General features: G+C 37.6%; 4 protein-coding genes across 4 annotated transcripts; 2 read left to right on the forward strand and 2 right to left on the reverse strand.

Moving 5' to 3' along the window:
* Window positions 1-6,841: 6,841 nt before the first annotated feature.
* LOC141838650 (uncharacterized) lies at window positions 6,842-7,312 on the reverse strand. The gene is made up of 3 exons (XM_074726225.1): window positions 7,233-7,312; window positions 6,991-7,138; window positions 6,842-6,904 (listed from the first exon to the last, which is right to left on the reverse strand). The coding sequence occupies exons 1-3, from the start codon at window positions 7,310-7,312 to the stop codon at window positions 6,842-6,844; spliced, it is 291 nt and encodes a 96-aa protein (XP_074582326.1).
* A 2,927-nt stretch (window positions 7,313-10,239) lies between these two features.
* On the reverse strand, window positions 10,240-13,198 carry LOC141847776 (protein trichome birefringence-like 23). Its single transcript, XM_074735864.1, has 4 exons — window positions 12,964-13,198; window positions 12,219-12,278; window positions 11,549-11,826; window positions 10,240-11,274 (listed from the first exon to the last, which is right to left on the reverse strand). Exons 1-4 carry the CDS (start codon window positions 13,187-13,189, stop codon window positions 10,498-10,500), a joined length of 1,341 nt encoding a protein of 446 aa, XP_074591965.1. The 5' UTR covers window positions 13,190-13,198; the 3' UTR covers window positions 10,240-10,497.
* Window positions 13,199-14,527: 1,329 nt separating this feature from the next.
* Window positions 14,528-17,164, forward strand: LOC141836653 (large ribosomal subunit protein uL10-like). The gene is made up of 5 exons (XM_074724164.1): window positions 14,528-14,989; window positions 15,174-15,242; window positions 16,199-16,297; window positions 16,379-16,771; window positions 16,851-17,164. Exons 1-5 carry the CDS (start codon window positions 14,732-14,734, stop codon window positions 16,992-16,994), a joined length of 963 nt encoding a protein of 320 aa, XP_074580265.1. The 5' UTR covers window positions 14,528-14,731; the 3' UTR covers window positions 16,995-17,164.
* A 1,653-nt stretch (window positions 17,165-18,817) lies between these two features.
* On the forward strand, window positions 18,818-21,648 carry LOC141836152 (receptor-like protein EIX2). Its single transcript, XM_074723610.1, has 2 exons — window positions 18,818-19,207; window positions 19,280-21,648. The coding sequence occupies exons 1-2, from the start codon at window positions 18,903-18,905 to the stop codon at window positions 21,483-21,485; spliced, it is 2,511 nt and encodes an 836-aa protein (XP_074579711.1). The 5' UTR covers window positions 18,818-18,902; the 3' UTR covers window positions 21,486-21,648.
* Window positions 21,649-21,726: the final 78 nt, after the last annotated feature.

Consider the following 21,726-nt stretch of genomic DNA (forward strand, 5'->3'; position numbering starts at 1 on the left):
GGTAGATTTTGTAGAGCTAATGGAATGAGACCTAAAAAATTTCCACGTGATGTACCAACACGTTGGAATTCTACATATCAATTATTACAAGATTCATTTCAATATAAAGATTTATTATGTTTATTTTTTGCAGAAAATAGTAATACTAATATATATTTATTTTCACAACAATGGAATATTTGTAGTAGTATTTGTGAAATTTTAAAAGTTTTTAATGATGCAACCGAACAACTTTCCGGTGTTTATTATCCTACTGCTCATTTAATTTTAGTGAATTTTTGTAGTATAGTATTAATTTTAAATGAACATATTAATAATGAAGCTTTAACTTCTTGTATAGTAGCTATGAAAACAAAATGGGAAAAATATTTTTATTTAATTCCTGAACTTTATTTAGTTGCATTTGCTTTAGATCCTAGATTTAAATTAAAAGTTTTACAAGAAATGCTTACTTTATATTATGACGCTTTAATTCCTGTTAAAGATTCTTCTTCTCCTAATCCTGCTAATATTATATATATTATTAGAAATTATTTATCTGATATTTATAATCAATATTATGTTAAATATGGAACACAAACTAATATTTCTGAAACACAACAACAAACTACTAATGTTAATTTAAAACTTACAAAAGCACAACTTTTATTAAAAGAACGGACGAAACGTCCACGAGGATCCTCAAGTTCCACACAGGAACTTGAGAATTATTTTACCACTTCTTTTGATTTTAATGAAGCAGACAGCGAAGATTTCGATATTTTGAAGTGGTAGTCACAGAAGGCTTCAAGTTTTCCCGTTCTCTCGGTAATTGCCAAAGAAATTTTAGCATGTCCAGTGTCAACTGTTGCTGTGGAGCAGACATTCAGTGCCGGCGGCAACATATTAGATGAACGGCGATCAACTATGTCTCCCGACTCATTGGAAGCCCAAGCACTACTCGACGATTGGACCAGAGCCGAGAAGAGAATCCAATGAATGCAACTTTCAGAAGACGAAGCCGAAGAATTTGATACGGAAGGAACAAATACGACGGGAGGAACGGGAGGAAATGGAAGTGAGTGAATGAGTGATGTAAAAGGGTAAAAATGTAAAAGAACTACGTGGGCTTTGATTCCCCTATACCCTAAGGGGATACGTAGACAACTTAATAAGTGCAAGCCCTTTTTTCAATAAATATTAAGTTTTAAATTTAATAAATTTTAATTTTTAATTTTTTTAATATAATAATATCGAACCGTCACGAACCGTGGTGAACCGTGAACCGAATCATGAACCGGCGGTTCCGAACCGTGAACCGTAACCGTCTTGGGCGGTTAAGGTTAAGGGTCGACCTCCCACGAACCGTCGAACCGGCGGTTCCGAATCGTCGAATCGGCGGTTCCGAACCGTGGTCGGGTCTAAGTATAATAGTGTTCATTTGGGCTTAAACTTTTATAATTTTTTTTTTTTTAACTTTACTCAGATCTCATATCTTCCATCTTATCTTTTTCATATATTTTTAATACATATCACGCAATTTTTATTAATCGATATCAGTTTTAATCAGTCAACCAACACATGAGCGACGATCAATTCCACGAGCTATTATATTGGTTTCCATGAATAACAGTAAAAAAATGTGGAAATTGGCTAAATCTCTCTCTTCTTACTTTTCTTCCTTCTTCTTGGTGTCTTTGGCATTACGGAAGGCAAAATAATGACTTCAAACGATATTCAAATTACTTATCTTCAACAAATTGCTTGCTGTTCTCTCTAGCAGAAATGCAATTACACAAGGCAACTTCAGATAACTATTGCAACATTAAACAGTACTTGAATAAAAATGCAAATATATTGACATTAAATGAATTTTTATTGTTTCAAATATTTCTTGAAATAGCTTAATTAATTTCATCATGATGTCGTCAACATGTTATCAGAATTATCAAAAAATAGTGAACATATGTGGCTCATTTAGCCTGTCACTTCTCTCGCATACGGACAATACATGAGCTTGAAAAGAAGCCATGCATATAAAGTATGCGGCCCCTGCAAGTGTTAGGGAAAGATTTTGTCCTTTTGTTTGAGACTCATATATAACAAACACTTGTGGTTGTGGACTCTTTTTTTTCTTTTTTATTCCTTTTAATTACTTTTTTGAAAATAATAATATTATAATAATAAGCCCATCAACTAAGACTGCGTCTTATTAATAATAATAATAATAATAATAATAATAATAATAATAACAACAAGTCAAGAAATAACGAGCTGAAAAGTCATGAAAATCAGTTTTAAATTCAAGGCTTTATAGTTATGTTCCAACTCCTACCGACCGCAAGAAGAATATGGGTTTTAATTAATTTGAGGCGTAAGCAAATTCCTCTGAAGTTAGAGCATTTTATGTTTTTAAAATTTTCCAATTTCCTATTTTTAAAACTAAAGTGGATATGGAAGTATTTAAACACCCAATCGTGCATATGGTTACCCAATTTACCATTTATTAATTTGTTTTTCACGCCGTTAAATGAACATAATGATCAAAATTCTAATGGACTATATATAATAATTACAGTTTACAAACGTAAACGTTTGCAGCTTCATTACGCAAAGAAATTAAAAACCGATTGCAGCTTCCTCGATCGTCGCTGCTTGGGGATCGGGAAGACGTCGCAGCGAAACTTATTGCCCTCGCATAAGAATTAATCTTGTGATATTGATCAGGTCAAGAATTAAACATGCATGATCCTAACTTTTCATCTCATGCATTTGTCGTTTTGCACCAAACAATTAAACCAAAAGGAAAACGACAACTACTTCTGAAATATTTTGCTTTGACCAAACTCTCGAGTAGTTGGCGAAAGATATCGTCCAACTAAATTAATGTCGAGGAGATCCAGTTCGATCGGGACTTAACTTTGGGAGGTTTACGTACGTAGTGGATGATGTAGAGGAAAAAATTGGCTGTTTTATCCAACAATTTGGGACTAAGATTAGAAAAAATTATTATTATTATTTTCCTGAGAGATAAATAAAAAAATTAAATGAGTTTTTTTTTCTTTTTTCTTTAATTATTTCAGCCAATCCAACTGTTTGATTTTACTAAATATACAGCTTGATTCTTATTTCAAGAAATAAGATGTTTGATAAAACTGTTTTACTAAATAGACGATCACTTTTCAGCTTGCTCCTGCATTTGTTCGGTACGTAGGTCGGAGATGCAGCCAAAGTCGACGCCGGCGAACTCTTGGACGATGCTCTTGAACAGAGACGGATGCTGGCTGTCTGAACTATATATAATCCAGCCTCTTTTTATTATCTATATACATTTTTATTAAATATTAAATTTTTAATAAAATAAATAAAAATTTCATATACAGTCAGAGAGATCCTAACACAGTCCGGTGACGATATTACATTTTAGGCTTTATCCTAACACAGTCAGAGATCCCGAACCACTTCCTCTCTGTTCAATATACAGTTGCAGACATCTTTCCAGAAAGAAGAAAGGCAAGTTAGGGTTTCCACTTTCCAAGGTTGGATTCTCCGTTTAGACGCAGACGAAGAGTGGGAGAAGCGTAGCAGCGTGACAAGACTGAGAGCGAAGCCGCTATTTCGCTACTTAGGATAGTCACATTGCTGGGACTTACTTGGGGATATATATTATGCGGACTTGTTCGCAAAGCGACACCGTGTATCATTGTCACCTTTGAAAATAATCCGGGTGAGTTGTCGACGATTCGCCGAACCGAACCAATTGAGTTTGAGGACCGAGGGGAATAAGATCAAACCGGAAGCGGACGGATTGTATTTGCAAATTGCATATCCTTTTTCAATGTTTTTTTTTAATCCTTTTTACCCTTCTTGCCTATCGCCTTATATTTCTCTCTGAAACTTAGGAACCAAAGCAAAGCCTCGACGGCCGAAATCGCCATCAACTATGAAGGCCCAATGGGCCTCTTCGTGGAACTACTCCATGGACAGTTAGATGGTAGCAAATGCTATAAATTTGAATTTGCAGATGAACAAATTTAGTCTCAAGGTTTTCGGCCTCTTCTCCCAATTCCTGACAGCCTTCTCGTTCTTTTGTTACTATGTTGTTAGAGACAAATTTTCTTTTATCTGTCCCAGTTTTTAGGACAATGTATAAATGATTTAGTGATGGTTCTGTACATTGGATGTATATCATTGGTTAAGTTTTTCTCATCTATATTTATTTGTCGTGTCCCTCATCTGTGCACGAATTAACTAAGAAGAATATATATGTTTATCTGAAATAATATTTATGGAAGCTGCATTTTATAGTTTAGTTCGTCATTCTTCAACATCAATTTTCTTTCGTTCTTATAGTGGATGGTTATTAATTAATCTTCTATTTGTCCGAAAGCTATCTTTAGATCCACTTTTACGGGGCAAGATTTCTGCTAGACAAAGTCACCCTTTTCATTATGCAGGGCACTACGTTTGCTTGGACCCTGTAGAGTTTTACTCACGGCAATACCTTTAACATGATGGAGTTTGACCTGACAGATTCTCATATCGAGCGTCCTCCATTTTGGTATCCTATCCCTACACTGACTGCATTTCCACATCCCAGGGAAGTACTACACTGATTTGTTTCATCTCCATGATCATTCAAGACGATTAGGCAGGTGGTATGAATTATTATGTGTATTCTTATGGCAGTTCTTTCTTCTCAAATTGATTTACTCTAACCATTTTTTACCTCGTCCATGTCTCTAACTAGCTCCCAAGTCTTTTGGTTTGAAGTAATAAAGCTGTAAATAATGTACATTGGAGAATTATGGAGCATTTGCATGCGTTGATGACATTAATATCTGGACACGTGAGTGATGCTCAACGAGTAGCATGCTTTCTTCAATCTTGAGCCTCACCTTATACTTTTTTGTCTTAATTGCTTCAGATTGCCCCCCCCTGAAAAATAATAGGTTTGAGGTTTGGCTTTTACCAAGGCCCACAAACTTGTTTAGCTCTTAGCTTCTAGTGGCGTCTGATAGGATCACAGTCTGATCTGATAGGTAAGATGTAGACATGCTTGTAGACACCCCCACACATGCTTATCTCTTAGCTCCTTGTGCTTTCTGATGAGTTACAGTCCTATTTCTCCACAGTTGTTTCCTGTAGTTGCATTTAGAACGATTGGGTATCCAGTGCAGCAGGATTTGCTTCCCACTGTCTTGGCATTGACTGTTCATCTGATGATTTTTATTATTCTTCGTTTTTAGTTTTTCCAGATTATGGAACATTTACTATTTTAATCTGATCCAATCACTTTCACTGGTGAGGAACTTCTACAGAACAATGCACTATATACAAAACCTGGAGTTACCTGTGAGATTCTGTCATCACATCAATTGTGTCTCCGTTTCTGAAACACAATAGAACAGTAAGCTATATATGGACCTGCTTCTCCTCCAGGTTAGTGGTTCTTCAATGAAATGCATTCAGATTAGCAGAGTGGGGGGAAAAAAATAATAAATCTTTTTAGACAGATAGCAGTGGAGATTCGTACAATTCTTCTTCCAAGTTCCAATGCCATCTACTGATTGCTAATGGATGACTGTTCAGATATTTTTTTCATTGAGGTAGCAAGTGGATGTTGAACTTGACTCTGGTTGACAGATTTATGTGTCAAGTCTAAATGTAGCCTTCTTCATTGATGATTGTATATATTTGTCATAATCCCTAAACCTCTACTTGCAACCCTTTAATTTAGAACCACTTTAGAATTATACTTTCATTTTAGCTTTATTATATATTCCCATTTGGAAAAAACTAACCTATTCTTGTAGAAGCATAATGACAAAGGAGTGCAAGTAATCAGCAAATGTACGAAATTCTAATTCATCCATTGTTGCAAAATAGATATTTTTGACATGTTAAACATTGAATGATGAATAGATCATACTATCTCGAAATTACAAATAGAGAAATACATAATTCAAATAATAGATTTATTTGATCATCAATCAAGATCTAGTGGAGTTCCTGAGAACATGGTCTCGGACTGGAGAGCTCCGGGCTAGCTCGACACATTAATGATCACGGCCGGCCGGGGATTAAGTGGCTCTAGTTATAGACTTGCTGCCTCTATTTATAGGCTTATGGAGCTCCCAAGTCGAGGTAGCTAGCTAGGTTGCTAGTTTTGGAGCTTGAATAAGAGTACGTGTTTGCTTTTGATGCTTGATGTAACCTTTGGGATGCATGAGTGGGGTAGCCATTTGGACATATCGATATTTACTTGATTGGTTGAACGGTTTTGGTTGGCTTATTACTTTATGCCATTCATTTCATTGCAAATGCCAAGCTTTGATTATAGAGTATTTGACATATATTATTCATTAGTGTACCATCAACCAACCGAACATCATGCAAGTTTCATTGCCTACGCGTGCAAGTGGCCAAGCACATAAGAACGCAAGTTTAATTAAATGTGAGGCGAGGCTGAGCACATGACACAAGTGCCTTAGTTCTTCCATGCATATTGCAGAACTTGAACGCATTCATGCATTCTAAGTCAACACTAGACCATCACATGCATATATTATGATATATATTAGGTTGTGTAATTAGTATTTAAATGCCTGTGTTTAGAGTTCAAACGATCTTGCATTCCATTCTCCCCTTTATCTAAAAAGATGACTTGATCGCATATATTTAATTAGCAGTTCTACAATATGACTTTACCTTTTCCGCTCGATCGACCTTTTGAACTTCCAACGTCAAGTCATGAGTTGATAGCACGTACACTAATATAATATTATAGCTAGATAGATCTGACACATTACTACAATTAATATTAGCGTTCTTGCACCATTTGCAATAATCTCTCTTCAAGTCAAGCAATCTCTTGGTTCTTCTCCACCACTCTCACCTCCTTAGCGGATCTAAGAATGGCTGCCTGCAGTAACCTTTATATTGATGATAACAGACACCAAAAATTTACTGAGCGCTAATAATATATCACTAGATATATTAATTAAGTACCTGCTGCTTAGTGATCTCCACTGAGAAGCCATCAACAATGGCCAAAGAGGACTTCTTCCTATAGGAGTTCCGAGGGAGAAGCTTTGCCAGTAACTGGTCATGCTTGTTGCTCAAATAGTTGTCAAGCTCCTCCATTCCCTCCTTTGATCTACAACAATGCATGGCAGAAAGCAGCTGAGATGTATATATGTATACTCGGATGAAAACTAAACTAGCGAAGAGAGTTGCAGCTTCTGATCTACCGATCGTGACGAAGGCGCTCATACTGTTCGTCGAAGTTCATGAACACGAAGTAAAGCTCTTTGTCGTTCTGATCTCCCATTGTTACTTATGCATGCAGTACCTTTCTGCTCAGGCCGCTGCTTGCTTCGCACTGCATTGCATTGCTGCACTGCGGTATATTTATAGTGGAACGGTATTATTGATTTTGTTGGAAATATAATAGTGTTATGGCATTTTCTAAGGGTAATCAATCAGAGGTTTGACCACATATAACCTTGAGAAAAGAGTTTTGGAGTGGAAAGGGCCCAGATGAGTTGGGGTTGGCAGGATGTGAATATTTGGCATGACGACTTTGCACGGATTGTGGGTCTATTTTTGTGTGGATGCACGGATGGAAATAGGCCCCAATGGAATCAGATCTGATGGGTCACATGCTTGCATAGGGATGATGGGAGGAAAGAAAGAAGAAAGGAGAGGGGATGGATTGGGGGGCCTGCCTTTGTTTTCCTTTTGAGATCGAGCACACAAATTGATGCATTGATAGTTTAGTGTCCGGATTGCGAAGTTTTGCAGTCGGTTCCTCATGCATCTGCCTCTGTGGGGCTGTGGATATCTTCTGTAATCTTGTCTCTGCACCAGTTGCTGCGATCACTTACATGATATGCTGTTCTATAACATAAAGATGTTCTCTGTTTTTTTTTCCATGTGCATTTTTTCCATTGTAGACGAATGAACCTGCAAAGGTAAGTTCTGCTCTATCTTTGTTTCAATTCCTTGAATTTTGTTTTCTTTCATGCCATCGATACTTGTGTTCAGTTATCCCCTTGAAAAGTAGTATTGCAAACTATCTAATCCAATAATAAATAAGCTTCTCAACCTAAATAAGGTCTTAAATCCCTGTAAGAGTATGATGGAGTTTGTTTTCAGTAATCAAATACTGAGTCGAACGGGGGACTTAAAGTAGGACAAGCACATTGAATTTGGAGATGGAGTGAATATTACACATGCCCATGCAGTCTCAACAGACTCAGGCCTGATATGAGAGACCATGGAGGAGAGGGAAAGGTTGTTGATTGGTAAAAGGGAACAATCATAAGCTCCATAATTGGTTCAACTGCAAGGTGAAGCCAAATAATGGAGGCTCCACCGCCTGATAATACTGCCAAAAGAACATCATTTTCCTTGTGAATCGAAGATTGTGGAGGTGGAAACTGGGAAATTGTAAATGCATTAGAAAGTTGCAGACCGTGCCTTGTGAATAGGAGAAACATGGATCCTCTTGTACCTTCCTCCGACATAACTTGACTTTTGGAAGGATGGCCATATTATTGCGCACTGTGATGATTTACTACTTTGAGTTGTATATTTACCTGGAAAAAAATGGTATTACGCTGTACCTTATTTGGGCCATAGAGATGGGCTTAGGCCTAGTCGGTCCTGATTGAGTTCTCCTATATCTAATGGTAAAAAAAAAAAAAAAAAAATCATTTACCTTGACCACCTTAAATGATGAAGCCATTTAGGTCGATTAACTATAAAATTACTAAAATATTTTTTAAACTTTTCTTATAAATACCCTGTGATCTTCTCTTTTTCCCAAACACATTTCGGATATGACTATTTTCTCCCTATAAATTTGTGCAATAGATGGTATGTGAAGAAGCTACCAATTGCTACCTCTTTTGTCTTCTTTCATGTCTCAAAATTTTCATATTTATCTTTAATTTGATATGACATCATCCGTTATTTCTTATTTATTTTTGAATAATCCCCTTCAGCTCTTATACTGTTGAGCATGAGCTATGGAAATAAAAAAAAGTATTTTGAACAATGAAAATCACAGTTAAAATATCATTAAAATAGTAATTATTTTAAAAAAACAAGTAAATTTTATTATTTTTTAAAAGATTTTTTTTAAAAATTTTTTGTTTTTTAATTTTGAATTAATGTATTAAAATAAAAATAAAAAACGACCATCCACATATATAAACAACCATAATTCTATGTGGTAAAAGATGGAGATATTCACCTCAAACACCCTTTAATATTGGTTTCACAGCAATTTAAAAGGAATAAATCAAGATGATTGAGCTAGCTATTCAGGTGGGAGAGATTTTATTCCCAAGGGATTATTTCCCTTGAGATTCGATTCCTATTTTTATATGACAATCTACCATTTGAGTATCAACTTTTGAGCCATGCCTGTGGGACTAAACGTTCATAATTATTGTGGCAAAAGGTGAAATCGTTACTTTGGTGGCTCCTCCAGATACCCCACATACTCTGGAAGAGAGTAAATCACAGAAGACTTTTGCCAGCAATTCTTTTACATGGGGAGGTCAAGCACCCAACGAGGCATTTTGCACCCGTTGAAAATTGATCTTAAGATTCACTGTGACAAATATCTAGGCAGGTACCAACTGTGCCAATTTGTGGGAGCATAAACGTCCAAAATTACGATTAACTGAAGGATGGGCCGGATGGTTCAAATTTCCTAGTATTAGCAAGATTAATTGAAATCTGATACCCACTTGCAATCTTGGATGTCTCAATTAAAATTAAAAGCCGATCGTGTAGAACCGTTAAAGTGACATATTTCACCTTTTGTTGAAATGAAAAAGGCTTGTGGCATGCAGAACTATGGTTTTTCACTTACATTTGAAGATATGTTGTTCTATGCAAGATGGAGGATAAACAACAAAAAGAAGCATGACCTATGGAACTAGTAATTCATGATTGCAAAATGATGAGGACATTCAACTACACAAATGCTTCCGATGTAAATCTTTTCTTTGACATGCATCAACACTGACAAAGAATTTTTGGAAATAACATCGTTTATGAAAAGAATTGCTACAGAATCAGAACAGTTTGGCACCCAACTGATGCTTTAGGTCGGGTATCAGACCATGAAAACACATTACTACTGTGAATGCTCTGAAATATCAGTTACCTAGATCCAAAATCATCGTGCATACAGACATACAGAAACTTTTGGAAGAAAAGATTCATAAGAGAAGGCATGAAATAACTGATGACCATGATCCCCGCAAGATTGTGTGCATGTATACATAGATGATAGAATTTTGTGCTCAGGAACCAAACTTTACAAGGTAAATATCATCACAATTATCACATTGATCACAATACTAATCGTCTACAGTTGAATAGGATGTTGCAGCAGTAATTTGAGAATCCTGCCATGCTTTGCAGCAATTCAATCCCAACAACAGAGTAAGAACCCGATAGTAAAATGCTTGCTGAAAGTGAAGATTCCAATGAGATTTACTCGTCCATTACGAGCTTTATCATCAGATCGTTCCAAGCATCGATCGCTCCAGGCAAGCACCAATGCAGACAGTCATACTGAACTTTCACAGTCTTTCCGTGCTCAAACGGATGGAATGTCCTGTAAGGACCTGGGTGAGCATCAGGCCTGAGCACTGCGAGTTGAAAAGTGTCCAAGAGTTTCAAGCGCACCCCGCTCCATGTTCCTTCAGCGGCTACTGCCCTAGCGAACGCATTCAACTCTATTGTTCTCATGAAGTTGTCAACGTCTCCGCCACCAAATTCAACTGCCTTGTATGGTTCAGTCCTGTTACATAACCCACCACTAAACCACTCACCGTGTTCAAAGTGTTGTGGTGTCCATGTCCTATATATGACAATTGGTTTGTGCTCGGAAGTTTTGATGAAACGGTAGAGAGAATCAAGGACTCTGTTATAAGCGTACTCAAGACTAATTTCTGATAAATTTAGCTTAGGGCAATAGTGGCAGCCGACTACTGTGTTATTCTCCACGTAAATTGCACCTTTTAGAAACCACTGCCCACCAGAGATGACGACATAGTCAAAGCTGTTATACTGACTTGTCCACTTGTGATCGAGAGTATCAATATGAAGTTTATTTTCAGACTTCGATTCCCCTTCATCGTTCTCAAAAATTTCTGCTTTGATAAGGAACGGGCTCCAGATGAGTGAGAGATTGAAGTTGTGAGAGTGGAAGTGCCATCTTCTTGATTTGTATTGTTCATCATGGTCGACCTCAACAGGTTCTTCAACCTGAGGAAATGAAGAGTAGTTATGAAACATTGTAGTGTTGAGCTGATTATTGGTTTGAAGAAGAGAATTAAACACTGCTCAATGAAATGAGAGATGATAATGGAAAGAAAAGATGTCTCATTTTGGGAATGTTACAATTTGCAAGAATATGAATGGTTTGTGTTTCCAAATAATATACTCTTTCAAAACTAGGGTTGGACTCAACAAATAATCAATTCTGCTCCAACCAGATCATCAAGTCTTTAAATTTAAATATCTGAAATTTAAAGTTCACCTTTGAAAGAAGACAAATCAATGACTGCACTTGGTTGCGAAGAATCGAATCGCCTACGAGTGCCCAATTTTTGTTCTTCATGGTATCTAAAAACTTCTTTGCATCAAATGGAGAGACATCACAATCATTTGGTTTCCATCTCCAAAATATGTACTCTGTGTCAGGGCGCCCATTCTTCATACAGTTTTGAGGAGGCTCTATAAAACGGCAGCTTTCATTGGTGTATGTAGGGCCTGAAGGATTTGGGATCCATTGCCCAGTAAAAAGATCGCACCTCTCTGCATTGTATGCAATGCCCCAATTAAAATCATTGCAAATGCTAAGTTATGAAAAATAAAATAAAAGAACAGAAATGTAGTTGTCAATGAACACTGCATTACATAAAAATAAGGCTATTTTTTTTATACACAATTCAAGTTTCAAATTCCATACTCAGCCCTAGCCACCATCACAATGTCAATACTTCCCAAATGTATTGTTCAACAAGGAGAAAGTAATACGGGTATTAAGAATCATAAGTATTTAGTTCGGTGAACAAGTCCAAATTCACTAGCACTTCTATGAAACTCAACACCAAATGGAGCAATTTCTATCCAAAGTTACGGTACATAATCAACAGCATATTTGTTCCCTTCCATTCATATATGAAATTAGATTTCTACAAATATACCTTGTTTAGAAACAACTTGTTCTTCGTTGATCGCAGAGCTGGAGTTTGTAGATGATGCTCCTATGAATGAGGGTCATTGTTAGTTGATGTCGAGAGATTAAGGCAACTGAATTTACATAAAGTTTACAGTTATACGAGCAAATCATGCTGTTTAAAACCCTAGATCTCACTACAAACACAATCAACCAGTATCAGATTCGTGTGATCTAGCCTTGGCTGTGTGTAAGGTCATTCTGATTGGCATTACCAAGGTCATTAATTTTCAAAAGAAATACAATTTCCACTAACTAGTCTCGGACAGGAGTCAGTCTGTATAGATCCCTTTTCCTTCAGATTAATCCTCACCAATTCTTCAACATAACTGAGGCAACAGGAATCTACTGTCACTATCAAAATCAAGTTTTCAAGTAGCAAATTTCTCAGAATCTGAAACCCACACAGATAATTCAAAGAGAGGAGAACAAATTCGGGAGTAGTTGAGGAAGAAACAACAAGAAAAGATAAGGTTTCTCCGTTTTAAAACTATGGATCTTAACACTGAGATGCCAATTTCAGTTTAGGGTTCCAGAAACCACGGAGATCGTTTCATTGACCTTTATCAAAAAGTAAGAACTGCAAATGCTCAGCAAACTGTCATTTGCCTCAATTATTTGATCGGTCCATTGGCATTGCCCGTTCGCCGGAACCAAACCCCCGACAGAAACAGATCTTTGGAATGTGGTTGGGAAAGAAAAAGGTTCCTCACTTCCATTATCGTCTCCAAGGCCGAGGACATCGGCCACCATGGATTCCGCCGACGCTTCTCTCGCGGCCACGTCGGCGGGGGACACCGGCACGGGATGGAACTCGTCGAAGAGGGAGAAGAGGAGGCGGAAGGAGAGGACGGCGAAGATTGCGAGGAAGAGTAGCTTGACGACGACGTGATTGCTCTTGCGCTGGAGCGCCTGCCACGGCTCCCAGTCCATCGTCATACCCTCCTTCACGATGACCAAGAAACGAGCACCAGCGAGGTGCGGCGATGTGAACTAGAAAAGCGTCGTCGCGGAGAGACAAAAAGGAACAAGCAGTGAAGTAACACAGAAACAGCAGCAGCGAGAACAGAGCCGATGGTCATAGAAAAAAGGTTCCATTTTTATTCTGGTTCTTCTTTAACAAATGACGGCGCCAAATGGTTGAAATCTTGTAGTAGAACATAAACAGAACAAAGTAGAAGAGCTCGAAACGAAACTAAGGCACAAGAGGAGTTAACCGTCATCGTCAGGTCAACGGACTAGATCTGCTCAATTATAAACTTTTATCCTGAACAAAGATTATGCTGTCGAATATGAGATCTCTTAGTGACGATGGTAAAAAGATTAAGTATTTTGGTTATATAAATTTTAATTTTATGTATTGCCCTTTGCATTTTATTTTAAATTTAGACAAAATATAGACATGCCATGTGATCTGTCTTTTTCTTTCTTCAATTTAATTGTAGTGGACCATTGAAATTTATATCACTATTTCAAACAATAACTAATTTAAAATTTCTGTTTTTAATACACTAATGGTGCATTTATTTTCACAAAATAAAATTGAGAGAGAAAAACTATTCACAGACAGCCAAATAAACAAAATAATTCATAACGAGTATCATATAAAATGTATCACATATGAAATATTTAGTAGTTATATAACTGCCTGTCTACAATAAAGATATGTGGTTTGATGATCAAATAGGCTTTTAGATTCGACTGATTTATTAGACTCACTTGGTATGTCCAACTCCAATAACTTGAGTGAATCGTCTATTCAATTTAGCTATGCTCAGTTAAGCATTTAGCCTAATTAATATCGATCCATCTAACCGAGTTGTTTGACTCAATTAGCTTATTTGATGTTACCAACTTGATGATCCATTTAACTTGAGCGAGTTGATCAATGTATTTATTACTTAGCCCTATTTTAATAATTATCCCATTCAATTTATTGTGGTTTGATTAGTTCATTTCATCCAATTTGTTCGACAAGTCCATATGACCATTGCTATCATCAAAATAATGGGTAGATCAATAAGGTCTAACTCGACCGGTTCATTAGCTCATTTGACCTAATTGACAAAATTTTTTACTTATCATCTGACAAATAAAAGCCCATTGAATTTATTTAGTTTCAAATGGGATTTGAGTCACAGTTCTGAAAAAGCCCAATTATAATCTGGGTCAAGGCCCAATTAATACAGTGGACCGGGCCTATTTTTTACCGATGGAAACTCGACTGGATCTCGATCGCTATAAAAAATGAGGTCGTCTAGGGTTTCTCTCATAGCCGCCGATTGCTCTGGTTCTTCGTCTCTTCTCCCCTCCTTCTCTTTTTCCTCTTCTCTAGAGGTTAAAGCGACAGGGCTTACCTGACCCCGTCTGCCTTGGCGTTGCTCCGGCTGCGTCTTGGCCCTCGAAAGGTTATCACTTTTTTGTTTTTACAGTTTTTTCTTACTCGATTTGGTTCGGAGGCTGTAGAACAAGCAAAACAAGATGGTGGTGAAGCTGTCCAAGTCGGAGAAGAAGGTTCTGTACGACAAGAAGCTTTGCTCACTTCTGGATGAGTACAGTAGGGTGCTCATTGCGGTCGCTGACAACGTCGGCTCCAATCAGTTGCAGAACATCCGCAAGGGTCTGCGTGGTGACACCATCATTCTGATGGGCAAGAATACTCTCATTCGCCGCTGCATCAAGATCCACGCAGAGAAAACCGGCAACAAGGATTATCTGAACATCCTACCTCTGCTTGTTGTAGGTTTCCTTTGCTTTAGATTCAGCTATTTGTGCCGCTAGTTATGCTTTGTGTTATAGTTCGTCCAGAAGAAAAAGCCATAGCTTTAAAGTTTAAGGTCTATTGAATTTCAGTTTTAAAAAAAATGATATTGTACTTCTCGTGACTGACGATTATTTCGTGCTTGATTTACGTTTGGTTCAGGGAAATGTTGGCCTGATATTTACAAAAGGGGATCTTAAGGAAGTCAGTGAAGAGGTTGCCAAGTACAAGGTATTCGCAAACTATTTAGACATCTCTTTTTGTTCATGCACTAAAGTTGCCTCTCTTATCTTAGAAAAATAAATTTTTTTTGTTGTTCCTAGTTTCCTGGATTCTTAAAACCGAAGATATATTAGTCCGAGGAATATTTGCAATCAATAGCATTTTTTTTTTGTTTCATATTGAAACGTTTTCAACTTTGCAGCCAGACAACATGCTTTGCTGAATCTTGGCAGTGCTTGATTATTTCATTTTTGCTTGCTTTTAGATACTTTTTGAAAATTTCGAGCTAGTAGGATATGATGTTTTCAGTACGCTGGCTCCAATCCTTACTGTGATGCTGCAAAAGGGGCTCTTTATATGCGTCCTCGAACTTCACATGAGAAAAAAGGATGGTATCATTCCTTTGAAAGTAGTCAACTAGGGAATAAGACGGATTGTTTCATTAATTATATAGCTTGGTGGTTGTCAATTGGTTTTGCAATCTTCTAGTTTTTTTTTTGATTTTTTTTGCATAGTCAATGCTACTTCAAATGCTAGAAATAAAATTAGCCTTATGTCTTGAATTAACATAGTATTATATAACTTGTTTAATTATTTTTATCTGCGTCGACATATCCTTTTGTAAAAAGGCCACTTTTATCCACAGTACGTATGAATTATCTTTTTTTTTTAAATTTTTTAAAGTGCAAGTTGATAAATTTAATTAGGAATTGGTTGCATTGTGGAAGTCTTTGGAATATTGAACTGTGTAGCCATTTCACAATCCATGTGACTAATCATAAGATTTTTAGATAGAGCGTCTTATTAATGTTTGGGTCTGAATGTTCTTATATATCTCCTGTCTCGATGCTCTCAGGATTGCTCTGCTGTTTGGATATGCTGAATATATGCATAAGTGCTACTCTTGTTACCAAATGGACCAGCATTCCTTGTTCCATGTTTCTAATTTTACATGTATTATTCAGGTTGGAGCTCCTGCTCGTGTGGGCCTTGTTGCACCAATTGATGTTATTGTGCCACCTGGAAACACTGGACTGGATCCTTCCCAGACATCTTTCTTTCAGGTTAATATAAGTTGCATGCCGTCTGTTATATGTTCCTATTGTTGGCAATACCATCTATAAATACTCTCTTGCTTTCTTTAGGTGCTCAATATTCCTACCAAGATTAACAAGGGTACTGTGGAAATCATCACCCCTGTTGAGCTGATTAAGAAGGGAGACAAAGTAGGCTCTTCTGAGGCTGCTCTCCTTGCAAAGCTGGGGATTAGGCCATTTTCTTACGGTCTTGTTATTCTGTCTGTGTATGAAGATGGCTCTGTGTTCAGTCCTGAAGTTCTTGATCTGACAGAGGATGACCTTATTGAGAAGTTTGCAGTTGGTATCTCCATGGTTACTTCACTGTCTTTAGCCATATCCTACCCAACTCTTGCAGCTGCACCCCACATGTTCATCAATGCCTACAAAAATGTTCTTGCTGTAGCAATTGCAACTGAGTACACCTTTCCACAGGCTGAGAAAGTCAAGGAATTCCTCAAGGTATACTTCATCTTCTCTACTTATATCATGTCATGGCCTTGGAATAACTTTACGATTCTGAATCTTATAATTGCCTCAGGATCCAAGCAAGTTTGCTGTTGCTTCTGCGCCTGTAGCTGTGGCTGAGACTGCAGCACCGCCAGCCTCTGCACCTGCAGAAGAGAAGAAAGAGGAGCCAGCGGAGGAATCTGACGACGACATGGGCTTTAGCTTGTTTGATTAGGATCTCTCAGAGTCTTCTATCGTATGCAACATTTCCAAGTTATCTTTTAGTAATTTTGTTGGCTTGGTTCAATTTTTGTTACTCGAAGGGTCATATTGAACTATTTATTTCTTTTGAACTACCGTTTGTTTCCTTTTTGGTTAATGCAATCTATTAGAGAATATCATTTATGTTTTGATTCTACCGATAACATGATCATGCAGTTACCTACTTTCATTCAAATCCTTCTTGGTGATGGTGCAAATCTAGGTGCCACATCGAATAACCAATCTAACTTTACTTTGTACCAGTGCGCTTAGATTGTTCAAGCAATCCAAGAAACCAGATTTCAGATCAAGGTAAGATGGACGGAACATGAGAATGGAAAGTAAAAGTCTTCTACTGGTTTTGTTTAACCAGATCACATCCCAAGTAACATCCAGCCACTTTGCATGGTAGATTGGTCGACGACTCTTGCATCACTTCTTCTGTATGAGCTGAGAATTCTAGTCATTTCTTCGTGAGGTGAAAATTTTTGATGGCTACTTTTGTGGTCCAAGTCAATTCATGCTTAATTTACACCCTTTGATCGCGGAAAATGCATCACATACATAAAAACATTGAATGTTGCAAATGGATGAGTTAAGAATGAACTCGAGAGTACAAATGATGTCAAAGAGATGTCATCATTCGTCATAAACTATATGATTGCAGCTTTCGGTGCTAGCAAATCAGCAATAAAACCTCATAGAGAGGATCATGGATTAAGCAACCCACCAAAGGATTACCATTAGCCAATCTCATAGAGATTATTTCGAGGGGAAAAAATTATACTAGAAGGTTATAAGATTAGATTAATCTACAATTTTTTTTATCAGAATTCAGCAACCCATCAAAGTTGATTGCCATTAACCAATCTCGTAGAGATTATTTGAGGAAAAAAATTATACTAGAGGGTTAAGATTAGGTTAGCCTAAAGTCTAACTTTCAACAATAGTAAGAATGCAGATATCATTTTTTGGTATAGAATTAATGTGGATATTCGACTATCACGCAGGAATTCATTCCGTTTAGCATCAATGCATCACAGCCAATTCCAAGTATCCAAAACCTGTGAACTACCAAAAAGAGATATTTTGTTTATTTGTTTTTGTTAGTAATGTAAATATATATATCATTTTTTTCTAACAATACAAGTTTTTAATATAATCGATTAGCTAGGAGTTAGAAAAATTTAATTAAGTCACGTCAAAGTCAAGCACCCCGTCCATATATGAATAACAACATCCCAATCGACTTTAAGAGTTTATATACATTTTTCTTCTCCAGTTTGTCTGTATATACATTAGTCCTTCACTCCTTCCCTCTTACGTCGATTAACTAATCAACTTTAACAGTTTGTATACATTTTTTCCCTCCAGTTTGTCGAAATGTCGTCGAGTGAAAGACCTATTGTGTTGGACTTTTCTAGTCATCTACTTGTCGCGATGGTTAATAATTCTTTGTATAGAAATTTACGTCTCGATCACTAATGTGAAAGGAAGACTAATATTGTTTGTCCCTCTGAAATTTCTCCATGACAGTCGAGAACATTTGAAAATGTCAAACAAATACCCTAACGTGAACGTAATGGCAAATATATTTGGCATTTCAGTTACTGACTTGGGAAACGGCTTGCAGATGTGTACCTACGGTTTTCAATACTTTTTTTTTGTGTGCATTCGACAGGCCTAAACAAGCTATAAATATTACTAAGATCGTTGCCAAAGAAAGCACTAAATAACTCCATTGGTGTTGATGAGCATGAGCGGAAACATGAAAACTTCCCTCTTGCTTCTCTTGTTGTTGTTCACTCTGGGCTTCCTTACCAAAACCACAAGCTCGTGCCTTGCTGCCGAGAGAGATGCTCTACTTGCATTCCGAGCTGGGATGAACGGTACGCTTAAAAGAATGCCTTCTTGGGAAGAAGAAGACTGCTGCAACTGGGAGGGAGTTGTCTGCCGCCCCAGAACCCGTCATGTGGTGCAGCTCAAGCTCAGCGAATGCATTCAAGATTCCAGGGGCCAGGTTCATGAGATCAACTCATCATTGCTTGCTTTAACTGAGCTGAACCACTTGGACCTCAGCTACAACCATTTCTACAATGTGTCTTTCCCAAAATTTATAGGTTCTTTCAAGAAATTGAAATATCTCAACCTCTCCAACTCATTCTTCACTGGAAGTATTCCTCTGGAGTTCAGGAACCTCACCCATCTACGTTCCCTGGATTTAGATAATGCTCTAGATCCGGAACAACAACATGTTGGCGATCTTGACTGGCTCACCCATCTTTCTTCTCTTAAACACTTAGACATCAGTGGGTTGCTACTCACTAATTTACCTGATTGGCTCTTGCCATCCAACTTACAGGGGTCTCTCACTGCGTTGATAACTCGGGGCTGCAACCTTAATTCCATCCCAGTGTCTCCATCCAATGTTAACTTCACGTCTCTTGAGATCCTTGATATCTCTGACAATCATTTCAATACCACCTTGCCTCACTGGGTCTGGAATATCACTAGCCTTACACATCTTGATCTTGGTTATTCCGAATTCTATGGCACAATTCCTGAAGCCATCGGAGCATTGACCTCTCTTACTTACCTTGATTTATCAAACAATTATATTGAGGGAACTATACCCACATCGATAAAACATCTACTGCGATTGGAATCACTAAGGTTGCACGGCAATCAACTGAGTGGAAGTTTGAACAGTTGGATCGAGCATTTGACTAGTCTCACATTTGTTAATTTGTGCCACAATATTCTTAATGGCTCAGTACCTACAGGGATTGGAAAGCTTTCTAATCTCACCTCTTTGTATCTCTGTTATAATCGACTCCAAGGCAATGTATCAGAGGTCCACATGGAGAACCTAACACGGCTAGAAGTTCTGGACTTGTCTTATAACTACCTAAAGGTATCTGTTGATCCCAACTGGGTTGCTGTTTTTCAACTTGTTTCTGTTCAACTGATAGGTTGCGAAATAGGGCCTCAAATTCCAAGATGGTTGCAGTCACAAACAAGAATAGAAACCTTGGATTTGTCCAACAATAAAATTGCAGAAACATTGCCGAGTTGGTTGGTGAATGTTTCATCTTCCACTCTTACAACTTTACACCTCTCTGGAAACCAAATTAAAGGTAAGCTCCCAACATTTTCAGATGTTTCGAGATTGATCAACTTAAGGCTCGACACCAACCAATTTGAAGGCCAACTGGATGATCTTTTTTCATACAATTATTCCTCCACCGAAGTACAGTTACCCTCATGGTCCAATATTGTTGAGTTGTCACTCTCAAATAATAAGCTGGAAGGTGCCATACCTTTGTCCGTTTGCAATTGGACAGGTCTAAATTTTCTTCACTTATCAAACAACAGTTTGACTGGCGAAATTCCTCATTGCTTAGGGGAATCATTAAAAGGTCTTTTTACACTGGATTTGGCCAACAATAATTTGTTTGGAAAAATTCCAACAACATTTGGTTCTATGTCGCTGCTTGCACAATTAGTATTGAATAATAATGGTTTTTCTGGTCAGCTACCTTCATCGTTGCAAAATTGTACATATTTATCTTATCTTGATCTGGCTCATAATGCATTCTCTGGCAGCATACCGCCGTGGATGGGAGAAAGTCTCCAAGGGTTACAAGTACTTCATCTTGGTTATAATATTTTCTCAGGGGGCATTCCTCAGCAACTTACACTACTTGAAGAACTTAAAATACTGGATCTTTCAAACAACAACTTCTCGGGATCCTTGCCTTATTACCTCGGTAATTTTACGGCCATGGCATCTATTTCACGTGATTCCTATGAATTCACAGAATATGTTGATTTAGTTATACCAACAAAGGGAGGAAACCTTCATTATCCTTATGAGTCAGATTTAACCACAAGTTTAGACTTTTCTGGAAATAATCTAACAGGGGAAATCTCTCCAGAAATTGGACGTCTTATAGGACTGCATAATTTAAACCTCTCCAGAAATCATTTGAGTGGTAAAATTCCTCAAGAAATAGGAGAGATCGCGTTACTAGAATCTCTTGACCTATCATTTAATGAGCTCTCCGGTACTATTCCAAGTAGTTTGGCAGACTTGAACTTTCTGAGCTACATAAATCTGTCTTACAACAATTTGATGGGGAGGATACCGTCTGGTCCTCAACTTCAAACTCTGAATGACACTTCTAGGTATATGGGCAATCCTGGGCTCTGTGGGCCGCCAGTTTCCAGTGGTTGCTTGGTGGTTGAAGCAGTTGACAAAGTTCAGAACATGAGCAATTTTGAATGGATCTGGCTTTGTATTGCTATGGTGCTTGGATTTCTGATGGGGTTTTGGACCTTCTGTGGCTTCCTCTTCTTCAAAAGAGAATGGAGATATGCATACTTCCGAGGGATTGATAGCTGCTATGATCGAATTTCATTGCGACTGCACTTCTGCCTTGCTCGGTTAAGTGGACAAGACTAAGCTGATTACTGAAAAGCAGCAAAATAAAACACAGTAATGAATCACGAGAATTTCTTGTGTGCTGCATCTCCATCGGACTGAATAATAGAATAGATATCTTTATGTAATGTTTTCCTTTCTGGAAGTTGTGTAATGTTCGTGTATCAACGTTTAGTACATGAACTCTGGTAATGCTTTATAGTAGTGAACATCACCAACATTCTCCTGTGCCGTCTGTGTTCCTTAGATGAGCATCTAAGAT

This window comes from Curcuma longa, chromosome 1, assembly GCF_044706935.1.
Source record: "Curcuma longa cultivar G26 ecotype Majalengka, Jawa Barat chromosome 1, ITB_CL_G26_1.1, whole genome shotgun sequence".
In the NCBI taxonomy this organism is placed as follows: Eukaryota; Viridiplantae; Streptophyta; class Magnoliopsida; order Zingiberales; family Zingiberaceae; genus Curcuma; species Curcuma longa.

What these genes read in the sequence shown, in the direction of transcription:
- LOC141836152 (XM_074723610.1), top strand. Translation starts at nt 18,903, where the DNA reads ATGAACGGTACGCTTAAAAGAATGCCTTCTTGGGAAGAAGAAGACTGC. An exon ending in ACTGGAAGTATTCCTCTGGA is followed by an intron (nt 19,208 to 19,279) that starts GTTCAGGAACCT and finishes ACAACATGTTGG; the next exon opens with CGATCTTGACTGGCTCACCC.
- LOC141836653 (XM_074724164.1), top strand. Translation starts at nt 14,732, where the DNA reads ATGGTGGTGAAGCTGTCCAAGTCGGAGAAGAAGGTTCTGTACGACAAG. An exon ending in ACATCCTACCTCTGCTTGTT is followed by an intron (nt 14,990 to 15,173) that starts GTAGGTTTCCTT and finishes CGTTTGGTTCAG; the next exon opens with GGAAATGTTGGCCTGATATT. An exon ending in CCCAGACATCTTTCTTTCAG is followed by an intron (nt 16,298 to 16,378) that starts GTTAATATAAGT and finishes TGCTTTCTTTAG; the next exon opens with GTGCTCAATATTCCTACCAA.
- LOC141838650 (XM_074726225.1), bottom strand. Translation starts at nt 7,312, where the DNA reads ATGGGAGATCAGAACGACAAAGAGCTTTACTTCGTGTTCATGAACTTC. An exon ending in GAGCGCCTTCGTCACGATCG is followed by an intron (nt 7,139 to 7,232) that starts GTAGATCAGAAG and finishes GCATTGTTGTAG; the next exon opens with ATCAAAGGAGGGAATGGAGG. An exon ending in TGGAGATCACTAAGCAGCAG is followed by an intron (nt 6,905 to 6,990) that starts GTACTTAATTAA and finishes AGGTTACTGCAG; the next exon opens with GCAGCCATTCTTAGATCCGC.
- LOC141847776 (XM_074735864.1), bottom strand. Translation starts at nt 13,189, where the DNA reads ATGACGATGGACTGGGAGCCGTGGCAGGCGCTCCAGCGCAAGAGCAAT. An exon ending in CCTTGGAGACGATAATGGAA is followed by an intron (nt 12,279 to 12,963) that starts GTGAGGAACCTT and finishes CCTCATTCATAG; the next exon opens with GAGCATCATCTACAAACTCC. An exon ending in ACAAGTTGTTTCTAAACAAG is followed by an intron (nt 11,827 to 12,218) that starts GTATATTTGTAG and finishes CATACAATGCAG; the next exon opens with AGAGGTGCGATCTTTTTACT.